The 14,650-nt window shown below is 44.4% G+C and overlaps 2 protein-coding genes across 6 annotated transcripts; one reads left to right on the plus strand and one right to left on the minus strand.

Moving 5' to 3' along the window:
- The first annotated feature begins 5,975 nt into the window (after positions 1 to 5,975).
- On the plus strand, positions 5,976 to 11,411 carry LOC110489699 (interferon regulatory factor 8). Of its 4 annotated transcripts, none has more exons than XM_021562472.3 (10): positions 5,976 to 6,267; positions 7,208 to 7,266; positions 7,446 to 7,568; positions 7,703 to 7,883; positions 8,253 to 8,395; positions 8,521 to 8,605; positions 8,769 to 8,819; positions 8,936 to 9,325; positions 9,442 to 9,545; positions 9,917 to 11,411. In XM_021562472.3, the coding sequence occupies exons 2-10, from the start codon at positions 7,210 to 7,212 to the stop codon at positions 10,073 to 10,075; spliced, it is 1,293 nt and encodes a 430-aa protein (XP_021418147.3). In that variant the 5' UTR covers positions 5,976 to 6,267; positions 7,208 to 7,209; the 3' UTR covers positions 10,076 to 11,411. The 4 variants fall into 4 exon arrangements, with proteins under 4 accessions (XP_021418147.3, XP_021418146.3, XP_021418148.1 ...); XM_021562471.3 differs by having other exon boundaries at positions 5,981 to 6,267; positions 8,766 to 8,819; XM_021562473.3 differs by having other exon boundaries at positions 5,981 to 6,267; positions 8,766 to 8,819; positions 9,506 to 9,545.
- LOC110489700 (ER membrane protein complex subunit 9) lies at positions 11,139 to 14,516 on the minus strand. 2 transcript variants are annotated; one of them, XM_021562474.3, is made up of 6 exons: positions 14,261 to 14,516; positions 13,654 to 13,850; positions 13,408 to 13,484; positions 13,132 to 13,201; positions 12,917 to 13,011; positions 11,139 to 11,721 (listed from the first exon to the last, which is right to left on the minus strand). In XM_021562474.3, the coding sequence occupies exons 2-6, from the start codon at positions 13,846 to 13,848 to the stop codon at positions 11,541 to 11,543; spliced, it is 618 nt and encodes a 205-aa protein (XP_021418149.2). In that variant the 5' UTR covers positions 13,849 to 13,850; positions 14,261 to 14,516; the 3' UTR covers positions 11,139 to 11,540. The 2 variants fall into 2 exon arrangements, with proteins under 2 accessions (XP_021418149.2, XP_021418150.2); XM_021562475.3 differs by having other exon boundaries at positions 13,654 to 13,894; positions 14,261 to 14,461.
- Between the last annotated feature and the right edge of the window lie 134 nt (positions 14,517 to 14,650).

A 14,650-nucleotide genomic window follows, 5' to 3' on the forward strand; every position in this document is an offset into this window, starting at 1 on the left:
TTTTTCTATTCTCAATTGCTGTCTCTGGGGGTGCGTTCCAAACACGTAAAGTCCACTTACCCTCACCTATTGCCCTTGGGGGAATCCCCGCAGCCATGTTTGCCGTCAGTCCAAACAATTAGCCAAGCAAGGGAAGTTGACAATGTAAGACCCTCAGCCCTCGTTTGTGATCGAGTGTGCAATCCTGTTATCTCCGAGGCCTGAAACACCCCATAATTAAATTTGTGATGATTGAACATCAGCTAAGAAAAGTCAGACAAAAGTTAACATCAATATGAGAGTAGTCAAAATAAGTGTAAGTAAAAACAATTGTAAATAAGTTAGAAATTGTGCTACTAAGGCACATGACGGCACTAACATGTTTGGTAAAAGTTGTGATGCTTTTGTTTGGTTAGCTTTTGGAAACGTTAGCTAGCGCATACCTGCGGATGGCTAGTATTCCATGTCTGCGGATGCGTAGTCTTCTAGCCAAGATATAGCCCAGATATGAAATGCAACCATAATGGACTGTAGCGCATATACAGCACACACAACCGCTACCGGTGGTTCCATGATGACAGAAATCCGTGGGACGAACGAGTGACGAATTTCCGGGCAAGGGCGGTCCATTTAAAATGAATCCATTCTTCCCTTGCCCTGCAAGTGTCAACTCATCATGTGTCATGATTCGTCATCTTCTTTGGTGGGGTTTATCGGTAGTTGGCATTCAACGTTATGGTGCATTACCGCCACCTACTGTACTGTAGTGTGGGCCAGCGGGGAAACTAAATCCTACCTGCCGGCTCCGTTGCTCTAAAAAAGATAACGAGTGGTGCAGCAGTCTAAGGCACTGCATCACAGTGCTAGAAGCGTCACTACAGACCCGGGTTCGATCCCGGGCTGTGTTGCAGCCGGCCACGACTAGGAGACCCATAAGGTGGCGCACAATTGATCCAGCGTCGTGAGGGTTTGGCTGGCCGGGATGTCCTTGTCCCATCACGCTCTAGCAACTCCTTGTGGTGAGCCGGGCGCTCGGACACGCTGACTGCGGTCGCCAGTTGTAAGTTGCTTCCTCCGACACATTGGTGCGGCTAGAAGCAAAACGGCTTGGCAGGGTCGTGTTTCGGAGGACACATGGCTCTCGACCTTCGCCTCTCCCGAGTCCGTACGGGAGTTGCAGTGAGGAAAAAATAATAGAGAGCTGGGACCAAAGTAACAAAGCCTACCATCAGCAAGGGCATTGAAGATGAAACGTGGCTGGGTCTTTCAGCATGACAATGATCCCAAACACACCGCCCGGGCAATGAAAGAGTGGCTTCGTAAGAAGCATTTCAAGGTCCTGGAGTGGCCTAGCCAGTCTCCAGATCTCAACCCCATAGAAAATATTTTGGGGGGGGGGGGGGGGGGGGGGTGAATAGTTATGCACGCTCAAGTTGTTTTTGTCTTATTTCTTGTTTGTTTCACAAAAATATATATATTTTGCATCTTCAAAGTGGTAGGTATGTTGTGTAAAGCAAATGATACAAACCCTCAAATCTATTTTAATTCCAGGTTGTAAGGCAACAAAATAGGAAAAATGCCAAGGGGTTGAATACATTTGCAAGCCTCTGTACATGTTCCTCAATGAAAGAATGCTCACTCCTTCCCCGTCAGACAGCACATTACATTTAGCAACTTCTTACACTTTCCCACCACTCTCTCAATGTGTTCTGCTCAGGTCAGTCTAGTGTCAAATAGGGTTTGGCCGGGGTAGCCCGTCATTGTAAATAATAATTTGTTCTTAACTGACTTGCCTAGTTAAATAAAGGTTAAATAAAATCTCCCACCTTCATCCTCTACAGAGAACCTGAATCCCCACATTAATGCCCACCGCTCTACCTCATGATATGTCATTAGAACCTACCCTAACTAGAAACCGTGGATAGAACCACCGCATTTACCGTGGAAAGATGTCTGGGAATATGGCCGAATATAAACAGTGTAGTTATTCACTCCACAAGGCAATCAAACAAGCGAAATGTCGGTATAAGGACAAAGTGGAGTCGCAATACAACGGCTCAGACACGAGACGTATGTGTCAGTGTCTACAGGCAATCACGGACTACCAAAAGAAAACCAGCCACGTCACGGACACTGACATCTTGCTTCCAGACAAACTAAACACCTTCTTTGCCCACTTTGAGGATAATAGTGCCACCGACGCGTCCCGCTACCAAGGACTGCGGGCCCCCACTCGCCTTCTCTGTGGCCGACGTGAGTAAGACATTTAAACGTGTTAACCCTCGCAGGGCTGCCGGCCCAAACAGCATCCCTAGCCACGTCCTCAGAGCATGAGCAGACCAGCTGGCTGGTGTGTTTATGGACAATCTCTCCCTAGACCAGTCTGCTGTCCCCACATGCTTCAAAATGGCCACAATTGTCCTTGTACCCAAGAAGGCAAAGATAACTAAGTGACTATCGCCCCATAGCACTCACTTCTGTCATCATGAAGTGCTTTGAGAGACTAGTCAAGGATCATATCACCTCTACCTTATCTGCCACCCTAGACCCACTTCATTTTGCATACCGCCCCAATAGGTCCACAGACGATGCCATCGCACTGCACAATCCCATCTGGACAAGAGGAATACCTACGTAAGAATGCTGTTCATTAGTACCCTCCAAGCTCAACCCCGCTCTGTGCAATTGGGTCCTGGACTTTCTGACTGGCCGCCCCCAGGTGATGTTGTTTTCTACCTTCATCTCCACTTCGCTGATCCTCAACACTGGGGCCCCACAAGGGTGCATGCTCAGCCCCCTCTTGTACTCCCTGTTCACTCATGACTGCTTTGCCTTGCAAGCCTCCAACTCAATCATCAAGTTTGCAGATGACACAACAGTAGTGGGCTTGATTACCAACAACGACGAGACAGCCTACAGGGAGGAGGTGAGGGCACTCGGAGTGTGGTGTCAGGAAAACAACCTCTCACTCAACATCAACAAAACAAAGGAGATGATCGTGGACTTCAGGAAACAGCAGAGTGAGCACCCCCCTATCTATATCGATGGGACAGCAGTGGAGGTTAAGGTCCTCGGCATACACATCACGGACAAACTGAAATGGTCCACACAGACAGTGTGGGGAAGGCGCAACAGCGCCTCTTCAACCTCAGGAAGCTGAAGAAATGTGTCTTGACACCTAAAACCCTCAAACTTTTACAGAAGCACAATTGAGAGAATCCTGTCGGGCTGTATCACCTGGTACAGCAACTGCACCGCCCACAACCGCAAGGCTCTCCAGACTGAAAAACAGCTTCTATCGCAAGGCCATCAGACTGTTAAACCGCCATCACTAACACAGAGAGGCTGCTGCCTACAGTCGTGGCCAAAAGTTGAGAATTCCCCAAACAATCGGAAAGGGGATTCATCAGAAAAAATGACTTTACCCCAGTCCTCAATAGTCCAATCCCTGTACCTTTTGCAGAATATCAGTCTGTCCCTGATGTTTTTTCTGGAGAGAAGTGGCTTCTTTGCTGCCCTTCTTGACACCAGGCCATCCTCCAAAAGTCTTTGCCTCACTGTGCGTGCAGATGCACTCACACCTGCCTGCTGCCATTCCTGAGCAAGCTCTGTACTGGTGGTGCCCCGATCCCGCAGCTGAATCAACTTTAGGAGACGGTCCTGGAGCTTTCTGGACTTATTGGGCGCCCTGAAGCCTTCTTCACAACAATTGAACCGCTCTCCTTGAAGTTCTTGATGATCCGATAGATGGTTGATTTAGGTGCAATCTTACTGGCAGCAATATCCTTGCCTGTGAAGCCCTTTTTGTGCAAAGCAATGATGACGGCACGTGTTTCCTTGCAGGCAACCATGGTTGACAGAGGAAGAACAATGATTACAAGCACCACCCTCCTTTTTGAAGCTTCCAGTCTGTTATTCGAACTCAGTCCATCAGCATGACAGAATGATCTCCAGCCTTGTCCTCGTCAACACTCACACCTGTGTTAACAAGAGAATCACTGACATGTCAGCTGGTCCTTTTGTGGCAGGGCTGAAATGCAGTGGACATGTTTTTGGGGGATTCAGTTCATTTGCATGGCAAAGACAGACTTTGCAATTAATTGCAATTCATCTGATCACTCTTCATAACATTCTGGCGTATATGCAAATTGCCATCATACAAACTGAGGGAGCAGACTGAAAATGTATATTTGTGTCATTCTCAATACTTTTGGCCACGACTGTATATAAACTCGAAATCATTGGCCACTTTAATAAATGGATCACTAGTCACTTTAATAATGTTTACTCATCTAACATGTAAACTCAGCAAAAAAAGAAAAGTCCCTTTTTCAGGACCCTGTCTTTCAAAGATAATTCGTAAAAATGCAAATAACTTCACAGATCTTCATTGTAAAGGGTTTAAACACTGTTTCCCATGCTTGTTCAATGAACCATAAACATTTAATGAACATGCACCTGTGGAACGGTCATTAAGACACTAACAGCTTACAGACGGTAGGCAATTAAAGGTCACAGTTATGAAAACTTAGGACACTAAAGAGGCCTTTCTACTGACTCTGAAAAACACCAAAAGAAAGATTCTCAGGGTCCCTGCTCATCTGTGTGAACGTGCCTTAGGCATGCTGCAAGGAGGCATGAGGATTGCAGATGTGGCCAGGGCAATAAATTGCAATGTCCGTACTGTGAGACGCCTAAGACAGAGCTACAGGGAAACAGGAGGGACAGCTGATTGTCCTCGTATTGGCAGAGCACGTGCAACACCTACACAGGATCGGTACATCCGAACATCACACCTGCGGGACAGGTACAGAATGGCAACAACTGCCCGAGTTACACCAGGAACGCACAATCCAGCCATGAGTGCTCAGACTGTCCGCAATAGGCTGAGAAAGGCTGGACTGAGGGCTTGTAGGCCTGTTGTAAGGCAGGTCCTCACCAGACGTCACTGGCAACAACGTTGACTATGGCACAAACCTACCGTCGCTGGACCAGACAGGACTGGCAAAAAGTGTTCTTCACTGACGAGTCGCGGTTTTGTCTCACCAGGGGTGATGGTCGATTTGCGTTTATCGAAGAAATTAGCGTTACACCGAGGCCTATACTCTGGAGTGGGATTGATTTGAAGGTGGAGGGTCCATCATGGTCTGGGGTGTTGTCACAGCATCATCGGACTGAGCTTGTTGTCCTTGCAGGCAATCTCAATGCTGTGTGTTAAAGGGAAAACATCCTCCCCCCTCATGTGGCACCCTTCCTGCAGGCTCATCCTGACATGTCTCTCCAGCATGACAATGCCACCAGCCATACTGCTCGTTCTGTGCGTGATTTCCTGCAAGACAGGAATGTCAGTGTTCTGCCATGGCCAGCAAAGAGCCCGGATCTCAATCCCATTGAGCACGTCTGGGACCTGTTGGATCGGAGGGTGAGGGCTAAGGCCATTCCCCCCAGAAATGTCCGGGAACATGCAGGTGCCTTGGTAGAAGAGTGGGGTAACATCTCACAGCAAGAACTGGCAAATCTGGTACAGTCCATGAGGAGATGTACTGCAGTACTTAATGCAGCTGGTGGCCACGCTGGTGACTGTTACTTTTGATTTTGAAATCCCCCTTGTTCCGGGACACATTATTCAATTTCTGTTCATCACATGTCTGTGGAACCTGTTCCGTTTATGTCTCAGTTGCTGAATCTTGTATGTTCATACACATTTTTACGCATGTTAAGTTTGCTGAAAATAAACACGTGAGAGGACCATTCTTTTTTTGCTCAGTTTATATACTATTTTATACCATCTATTGCATCTTGCCTATCCCGCTCAGTCACCGCTCATCCTTATTTATATGTACATATTCTTATTCCATCCCTTTAGATGTGTGTGTGTATTTGGTAGTTGTGGAATTGTTAGATTGTTGGAATCTAGAAGCACAAGCATTGCTACACTCACATTAACATCTGCTGACCATGTGTATGTGTCCAATAAAATGTGATTTGAAGTGTCCACTTCATTTGAGGGCTGAGGGGTGTCTGGTGATTTTTATGCATTCGGGTGTTAATTGTGAGAGACTCTGCCTGGGGAGACGACTTTCTGAGCATAGGCCATATTTTAAGCGATATGTTGCCCCCTGGCGTCACAACAGTACCTAAGTTAGTTCTGTAAAGTCACGTGATTTTTGGGAAAAGGTCTCCCTCTGCTCTGTGCGAGGCAAGTAAACAACTTCTGGATTTCCAGTCAAAGTGCTATGCGGGGGTGCGCTCAGCTGTAGTTAGGAAACGGAGGAAACGCAACCTAAGGTAAGCGAAACCAGGTCACCCAATAACATACATTAATGACAATCATTCTAAATCTGTGGAAAATATGTATGTTTCGCTTCATGAGCAATCTTGATTTATTTACTTCGCTATTTTTAGATGGAGACGAATAGTTTGATATATATTTCATACCAACCGATGCAGAATAAAAAGTAATTACTTTAGGATCATGATCAACGTGATTAGGTCGCATGTGGCTCAGTTGGTCGAACATAGCGCTTGCAACGCCCGAGTTGTGGGTTCGATTCCCACGGGGCACCCGTGCGAACAAAAAAAATGTATGCACTCACTACTGTAAGTCGCTCTTATCAGCGTCTGTTGCATTTATAAAATGTAGTTATTTCATGCTTTATCATGAATATACAATTAAATATATTGTAATGAAACAGCAGGGAGTAGGTATCGAGCCGAGGTCCGGCGCGCTATCGACTGTGCCGCAAAAGAATGCTCCTGCGGGCAGAGACGATTTCCGCGTTTATAAACCCAGGGTCGTTACACTATAGTATCGTCTCTAAGTGTAATCACAGTCAAACCATCTTTGGCAGAATATTTATTCACCAATAATAAATGTAAAAGTCCAGTAAGTAACAATGTGAGCGACCCGACCAAATTCATATAGAAATGTGAGTTATGGATGTCATTTTCATTGAAAGCAAGTCTGATAAGCTGTATATCCATTCTTTGTGCGCTACTTCTATGCTTACGGCTAGCTCATCTTTTTACTTCTGGTTTTGTACACCATCTTCAAACAGCTGAAAATAACTTTTGTTATTTATGCACTACCACACTCATCACAGCTAGCACTCTTTATGTATTCTGTTTGGTTTATTTATTTTCCATTGTATAGTGTATCGTTTTTATCAGATACAAAAATGTGTATTGCCAAACTAGACTCAAATAAAGTTATACCGCGTCTTCACAGCTATGGCATCTGGGAAAATTCGCTCCACACGCAGACTACGCGCTTGGATGGTAGAACAGGTGAGTGTTTGTGGAGGATGGGCTCAATAGTCAAATGTGTGTTAATTGTAACAGCTGATTACAGTGAGTGTTTCAGCTGGTATGTCATAGTGATAGGTAGAGTCAATGTACTGTCTGGGAAATGGGTTGAGTGTTTCCCAAGCAACACTCACCACATCCTGTTGAATGTATTGGTGCAGGTCAGCAGTGGGAAGTACCCTGGCCTGATATGGGACGACGACGACAAGACCATGTTTCGTATACCATGGAAACACGCTGGGAAACAAGAATTCCGCAGCGAAGTGGATGGTGCCATCTTCAAGGTCCTGACACTAACAACTTTATGACTACTAGTTCATTGACATTTTACAGTAGGCTCATCATGTATTATCTATTAAAAACACAATAGTAGATATTACTTCCTGCCTCTAAATGCCTTCCTCTTTCTACTCGACAGGCGTGGGCAGTGTTTAAGGGGAAGTTGTCTGAGGGGTGTCATGCGGACCCTGCCTCCTGGAAGACGCGGCTGCGAGTTGCTCTCAATAAGAGCCCGGAGTTCAGAGAGGAACCTGAGAGGTCACAGCTGGAAATCTCCGAACCATACAAAGTCTACCGCCTCGTACCCATCAACGAACAAGGTGAGACCAGCACACACGCTGTTAAACTATGTTTGTTTATTTCTAACCCGCTGCTAAGATGTTCCAGCAATTATCTTTTGATCCTTTGTGTAGAGATCTATAACCACATACCTACGATCTGGCAATAGAAACTGGGTGTAGCAGTGTACATTCTTTAAATTTCACTCAAGGTTGAGAAGATTGACATTTGGAATATTTGCCAACTTCAATACTCTAGTTCCCTCAGTCAGTCCAAAGGTTCATAGTCATACCAGAGTCAACCATGCAAATTAGCACAACAATAACTCCATATAGTTTGTAGCTATGGAGACAACTTCAAAGCAGGGCAGTAAACACATTCGTGACCTATGGTCCCTTTTCTCTTCACAGCATTGGGGAGTGTTGACATGAAGGTCCAAGCCAGAGCAGGGGGGAGGAAGAGAAGGAGCCGCGATTCAGACATCGAGGCGGAGGAAGAGGTGGTGAAGGTCAAGCAGATGAAAGAGGTTACCACCTCCCTACCAATCACCATGGTGGGTCTGGCATTTTGAGGAGAAAATAACAATCCAATGGAAACAAGTTATAGAAACTTTTGGATGCATCTCTATTAGTTATGTCAGTCTCTCTCACCGACATGTTTGATGTTTCTATTTATCAGTCTGTTCAGGAGATTGAGGAAAGTGTTCTTACAATCCAGCTAGACCAGGTTGATCAGCCCTCGGTCATGGTGAAGAGTGCTGGGAGTAAGTCTTATGTCTTACTAACGCAATGTCATGTCTGTCAGACACTGAATCTCTATGTTAGTTGATGCTGGATCTCTCAGCCACTGTCTCTTCATTCTGTGGAGTTCCAATAGCATGTGGTTGATTGACATGCTCTTGACAGTCTGTTGTCTTCCTCTAGCAGTCAATGAGATCCAGGTGAACTTCACGATCGAGACCGTCCCTCCCCCTGGAGGTAATGCTGCAGTAAATGCTAGAGAGAGTATTACAGAGTATATCAGAACTGTTTTTCATCACATACACTGAAAATGCAGTCTGCTGTCTCTCATTCAATCTCATTCTCTCCCCCAGCCCGGGACTCTTTCCATGTCTTAGTGAAGTACATGGGAGAGGAGGTGCTTAAACGTGGGGTCATGGGCAGCGATGTCCGGATCGCCTATCTGCCCTCTTCTCCCGTTCCCCCCACCCTGATGGTGGCTGGGTTCCCCCGCATCCCCCTGCCCGACCCCCCTTCCACCTTGACCTCCAGCATCGGGCCCCAGTTCCAGGCCCTCTCCACCCTGCTGCCCTTCATGGAGAAAGGGGTGATCCTGACCTCCACGAGAACAGGGGTCTATGCTAAGCGCTACTGCCAGGGCCAGGTGTTCTGGACAGGGCCACATTCAGCCACGGCGGGACCGCACAAGATGAACCATGCTGTGGAGCCCGTGCGGCTCTTCGATAGAGAGGCTTTCAGAATGGGTGAGTGACATGGGGCTGTTCACTCTCTCGGTGAGGATCATTCCACTTCTTTTATGTCCCCTTAATGAATTTGAGTATTTCAGCAGTCAGTGTGTATTTACTGACTGTTTCCTTAGAGCTAGACCACTTCAGCAGCCACGGGGGAGACCCTCCTCAGTGTGGCTTCACCTTGTGTTTCAGTGACAAAGAGGACCCATCCAGCAAACTCATCATCACACAGGTACAGCTGACTAAGCCGTTCCCACCTACTCATAAAATAACTGTTAAACCTGTTCAAATGTAAACAAAAAGGTGTAGCAAATGCATACCGTAGAATGTTAATACTAGTCTATTCAATCTGCGTCGCAGAAGTTCAGCTTTACAGCGTGATTGAAATTTAAAGGCAATGTTTCTGCTTTAGCGAAGACTGCATTTGTCAGCTCAATCTGAAGTTACCTTTAAAATATATATATTTTTTTTTAAATCAGGGAATCTGTTAACAGCTTTACAGATTGAATAGATCCCTAAGGTTTATGAAAGTACAGCATTGCTACACCTTATTTTTCCCTGTGAAATAAAGAGGGATTGAACCACCCACCCCCTCTCCTCCAGATAACCCTACCCTGGGCTCAGCAGCAGGTCAAGGAAGCTGAAGACTTCCGAGAGTCAATGGCCTACTTCCGCAACATAACCAGCGAATCAGGAGAGGTCACCATCAACCTGGTATCAGGTTCATTGCTATCCGAGATCCTTGGGACGTCCCTACCTTAAACATTTAAAAATGTCAACTTCAAATGGGGGTGGGATAGCACGTAAAAGTGGCCTTTAGCATCCAATCACAGGAAATCTTGTATAATTGACTAGTCTTTTTTTAAATGAAGCACTCTGATCTGATACTAAGGCATACACATGATGCACCAAATACTTGTCTGAATAGCACTACATGGAGTACGTCACTTTGGTTTTGCCCTTTACCAACTTGTGATGTTATACTGATGTTCCAAACTCACTTTTATATGGAGTCAGATACTTCTACTCCTTGTTGCAGTCTTTGAATGCTGACTGGTACTGCGTCAGACACCTCTCTGTGTCCTCATGTTGCTTACATAGGTGTACCTGTTGACCAAGTTGTTTTAAGTAGCATATGAGAGAAACACTGACAGGCTCTGAAGCCATAGTAGGCTGAAGGTCTGTGATTTGATCATCACCATGCCAACCGTTATGAGGCGGGAAACAAACTTGTCTTCCATTTCTGTTTCTGAAAGTGGTAACGCACATTTCTATAGAGGACATTCATATTCCTAGACTTTGAAGCAGGCTCCTTCACTAGAGACATTGGACTCTTAAATGTGTTTGCAAGTATGTATTCAAGAGCAAGTGAGTTTGTTTTGCATTTGTTAATCTGCTCTCCATAACTCAGCACTTACAACTAGTCCCAACCGTAGGAAGTTAATGGTGTTAATTGAGATTGGCCCAGTTTTGCATGGCAGGTCACTTTACAGGTTTACCCAATTAGTAAATTACACAAGCCACAGTATAAAGCAGGTGTGGAGACTGTTCTAGGGTTATGGTGTGTGGAGACTGTTCTAGAGTTATGGTGTGTGGAGACTGTTCTAGGGACCATGTCTGAAAGGTTGTTTTCTGCACCTTTGAACTGGCAATCTGTTGTTCGATCTTGCTCTATTGCACAAATCAAGTATGTTTATATAAGGTCTACTTAAGCCTTTAAGTGCACAAGGTGATGGCTGGCCTCGTCAGACTTTTTAATCTGTTAGTATTGTAGAAATGAATGTGAATTGATATTTATATGAACATAGCACATGAACACTTGAAGTAGTTTGTAGATGTAGTTTAATAAATTGAGATAAAGTTACACACTGAAAGCAGTGGGAAAGGATGCACATAATGTGATGCCATTAGCAGTCAGTGAACTATGAGCACAGCTTTGTCAGTTGTAAGTGGGTTAACAACATGGCTACTGGGTTTGACAAGGCACACTGACTGAGAGACCGGAAGACTGCACATCTGTCAAACTGTAAATATTTGTTATTTATGCTTGTCTTTTATTCAATGTTCTGTCTGACCGCATTAAATGTATTTCATATTATCTTGGATGATGTGCGCTTATTTGACTGTTAGATGTTAATAAAAATATTCTTAAAATTTGTAGTATCAGTAGGTTTAAGACAAATAATTCAAACTTTTTTAAAGTAACAAATTAAACCACAAACTTATTTCAGACATTACCATTGGCTGGTGAGGCAAGCTCTGCTATTTTGGCATTGAGTTTCTGATTTGTCCAGTCCCTAGTGATGTCGTCCAAATGGCTGTCAAAATCCACTAATAATGAGTGATCTCCAGAGTCCAGCAGCTGATTGGCTATTTCCCGAGTCTCCTCCCACTGCCGCAGCATTATCCTGGAAGAAAAACAAAGGTAGCTTTAAATGAACCTGTACTTCCCTCTTCAGGTACTAACACTAACCATGTTTCCATCCAACCTTCTTATGCAAGTAAAGTACATGACAGATGAAAAATGTCACGACAGGCCTGATGGAAACATTACATTTGGCGGTGCACTTTCCAAATGTTGACAAAACATGCTAGACAAGGTGGGATCTTTTTGTCTAAAATTGTGTAAATGACAAAACGCTTATGCACATTGATAACCATATCAAAGTAAACTTGGAGTCAGGCGATATGTTAGGTTGTCCTCCCACTACGACTTGGGAAAGTATGCAATTTATTAGGCAACAGATGAAATAAGTTATGATATACTTCACAAGGTGGTGAAAGTGCAGTGATGAGCTTTATGCTCCTTTCCAATAAATATTGAGGGTCTAATTCTGGTGACATGCTTGGCTGCCATTTCACAAAGATAATCTCTCTTTTGTCCTTAATACTCTCATGTAGGTGTAACCGATGTGAAATGGCTAGCTAGTTAGCGGTGGTGCGCACTAATAGCGTGTCAATCGGTGACATCACTTGCTCAGACCTTGAAGTAGTGGTTCCCCTTGCTCTGCAAGGGCCACGGCTTTTGTGGAGCGATGGGTAACGATGCTTCGTGGGTGTCAGTTGTCTGTGTGTGCAAGAGGGTCCCTGGTTCGAGCCCAGACTAAAGTTATACTGTTACATAGTGCGGGTATAGCCTATCTGCCAGCTGTTGGCTAGAGCACACGTGCCAAGACCAGAGTGGGCACATTCATTATATAACGCAACATTGTGACAAAACCATCAGTAGTGCTGAAAATGTGATGAAAACCCATTTAACGTGTACTTTTTATTTCGGTACATGGGAATTTAACCACAAGTTGTTTTTATGTGCACTAGGTCATCACACACAGCCTTTTATCTGCAACGAGTCAATTTGATGGAAACATCTCTGGTGGGAAAATACACATTGTTTTTATGCAGATTTTAGAATATTCGCATGAAAATCTGTCACCATTTAGATGGAAACCTAGTTACTGACTATTGGAATTTAGTTCCATGCTCACTCAGACGCAATGTATGTAGTCATATGCAGTTGATAAAAGGTGTGCTATTAACACAAAAGCAAACTGTAGTTAACTACAGTATCTTGAAAGAAGGATAGCAGAGATGTCCAGCTCTTACGTGTGTTTGTCTTTGAGGGTCCAGCGGGTGTCTTTCCGCTCATACATCACTATGGGAGGCACCCTGTAGTCAGGTGACATCTTTCCACCATCAATCTGAAAAGCCACATAGATCAGAGATAAGTAGATGGCACACAGCATAAAGATTTACCAAAAATCTGCATTGTGACCATGTACACACACAGGAATTTAGACTAAAGTTTTGTGGATGCTTACCATTAACAAAACTGCATTGTTACACTGCTCGGCAATCTTATCTGCAATCTTCAATGCACATGGCGTAGGGCTGCCCAGCGAAGGAGAGAGAGAAGGAATGGTTAGTGTTTAACACAGATGATATTTTTATTTAACTAAGCAAGTCAGCTAAGAACAAATTCTTATTTTACAATGACAGCAGTGCAAGACAGCATATGCATGTGATAAGCAGGCTATCAGCCACTGAAACTACCTAAGAGAGAAAATAACATCTACAGAGGTGAAGCTGGACCACACCTGTTGTCTGACACACAAGCGTTGGCTTGGTAGTATCCTACAATCCTTTGCTGTGTCTGTGCACACCATACATCCACCTGAAGCAAAAGGTATGATACATTACAGCATAACAAATACATTAAGTCAAAAGACAACCACAATGTACATGCACCACTGCCAGGTAAGGATGAGTAGTAAGGCGATCTGTATTGGTCATTTCAGACACATGTTTGACAGTGAAGACCACTCAGGATATTAAATGGTTACCTGTGTGAGACCCAGCTGGGTGATGGGAGCCAAAGGTAAGTGAGAGTGGAGCAGGGGAACACAGTCCGTCACACACACAGCACCACCTGCTGGACTGGACGACAACAGCAGCCCATTGACACTACACCGTGGAAACAAACAGCCGTGCAGGTACATCTTCACATAGGCCAGACAGCACAGCTCAACCTCCCCCATTGCTGTGGACAGAAAAGGGTGCACAGACCAGAGAAAATGCAGCAAACTGCATTTAGTGATGAATACGTTGTTATAGTGACATGGAATAACTACAATAAAACACTATTGTTGGCTGGATTTGAGCATTTTGATGGCAGAAGTCATGAAAGCTGAGATGGTAATAAATAGGTGTAACAGCTATAGTAACTAGCTGAAATGGTAGCCAGCTGGTTAGCACACATCTATGGTCGAAGGGCCTGCCTACGTAGATAGTTATGGCCAATAGTAGTTACTATCCTTTTATTAAAGTAGAACTGGGAAAGTTTATAGTGTAGATATTGAAAAAAATCAATCATTTGATAGGATATATAGGCATTCATCACGAGTTAACGTTACGTTAGCTAGCTAACAGTTAGTAGCAAGCTAGGCTTACCGTCAATGGATATTATTTGCTGGGATGAAATTTCAGAAGTCCAGTAAAACAAACGTCTTGTTTGAAACTCATATAATAGTGCATGTTAATACATATTTAACTGAATATTGATCATTTACAAACGTTTGCACTGTGGAGCTGAAACTGCATCATTCATTAAGACCATTTCCTGTTCCGTGCCCGCCTACCAACAGTACATCTGCATTTGGGTTGGTAAGGATAGCGACCGTCTAAAGTTCTATTGGCGTCTCAGTATGCCAATCATTTGGAAGTAGATCCGTTCTTCAAGTAGTGACGGTGTCTCCTCCTGGTGGACAGAGTTTGACATACCTTGTAACCCAATCATGCATTCATTTTTTTTGACACATTTACAAAATATGATATATGTAG

Source organism: Oncorhynchus mykiss, chromosome 15, assembly GCF_057628025.1.
Source record: "Oncorhynchus mykiss isolate SJ-2025 chromosome 15, ASM5762802v1, whole genome shotgun sequence".
NCBI lineage: Eukaryota > Metazoa > Chordata > Actinopteri > Salmoniformes > Salmonidae > Oncorhynchus > Oncorhynchus mykiss.

Coding starts and splice junctions, on each gene's coding strand:
- LOC110489699 (XM_021562471.3), top strand. CDS start 7,210: ATGGCATCTGGGAAAATTCGCTCCACACGCAGACTACGCGCTTGGATG. Junction 8,396..8,520: donor CCTCCCTACCAATCACCATG/GTGGGTCTGGCA, acceptor TCTATTTATCAG/TCTGTTCAGGAGATTGAGGA. Junction 9,326..9,441: donor TAGAGAGGCTTTCAGAATGG/GTGAGTGACATG, acceptor CTGTTTCCTTAG/AGCTAGACCACTTCAGCAGC.
- LOC110489700 (XM_021562474.3), bottom strand. CDS start 13,848: ATGGGGGAGGTTGAGCTGTGCTGTCTGGCCTATGTGAAGATGTACCTG. Junction 13,202..13,407: donor GCTTGTGTGTCAGACAACAG/GTGTGGTCCAGC, acceptor TTCGCTGGGCAG/CCCTACGCCATGTGCATTGA. Junction 11,722..12,916: donor ACCCTCAAAGACAAACACAC/GTAAGAGCTGGA, acceptor TTTTTCTTCCAG/GATAATGCTGCGGCAGTGGG.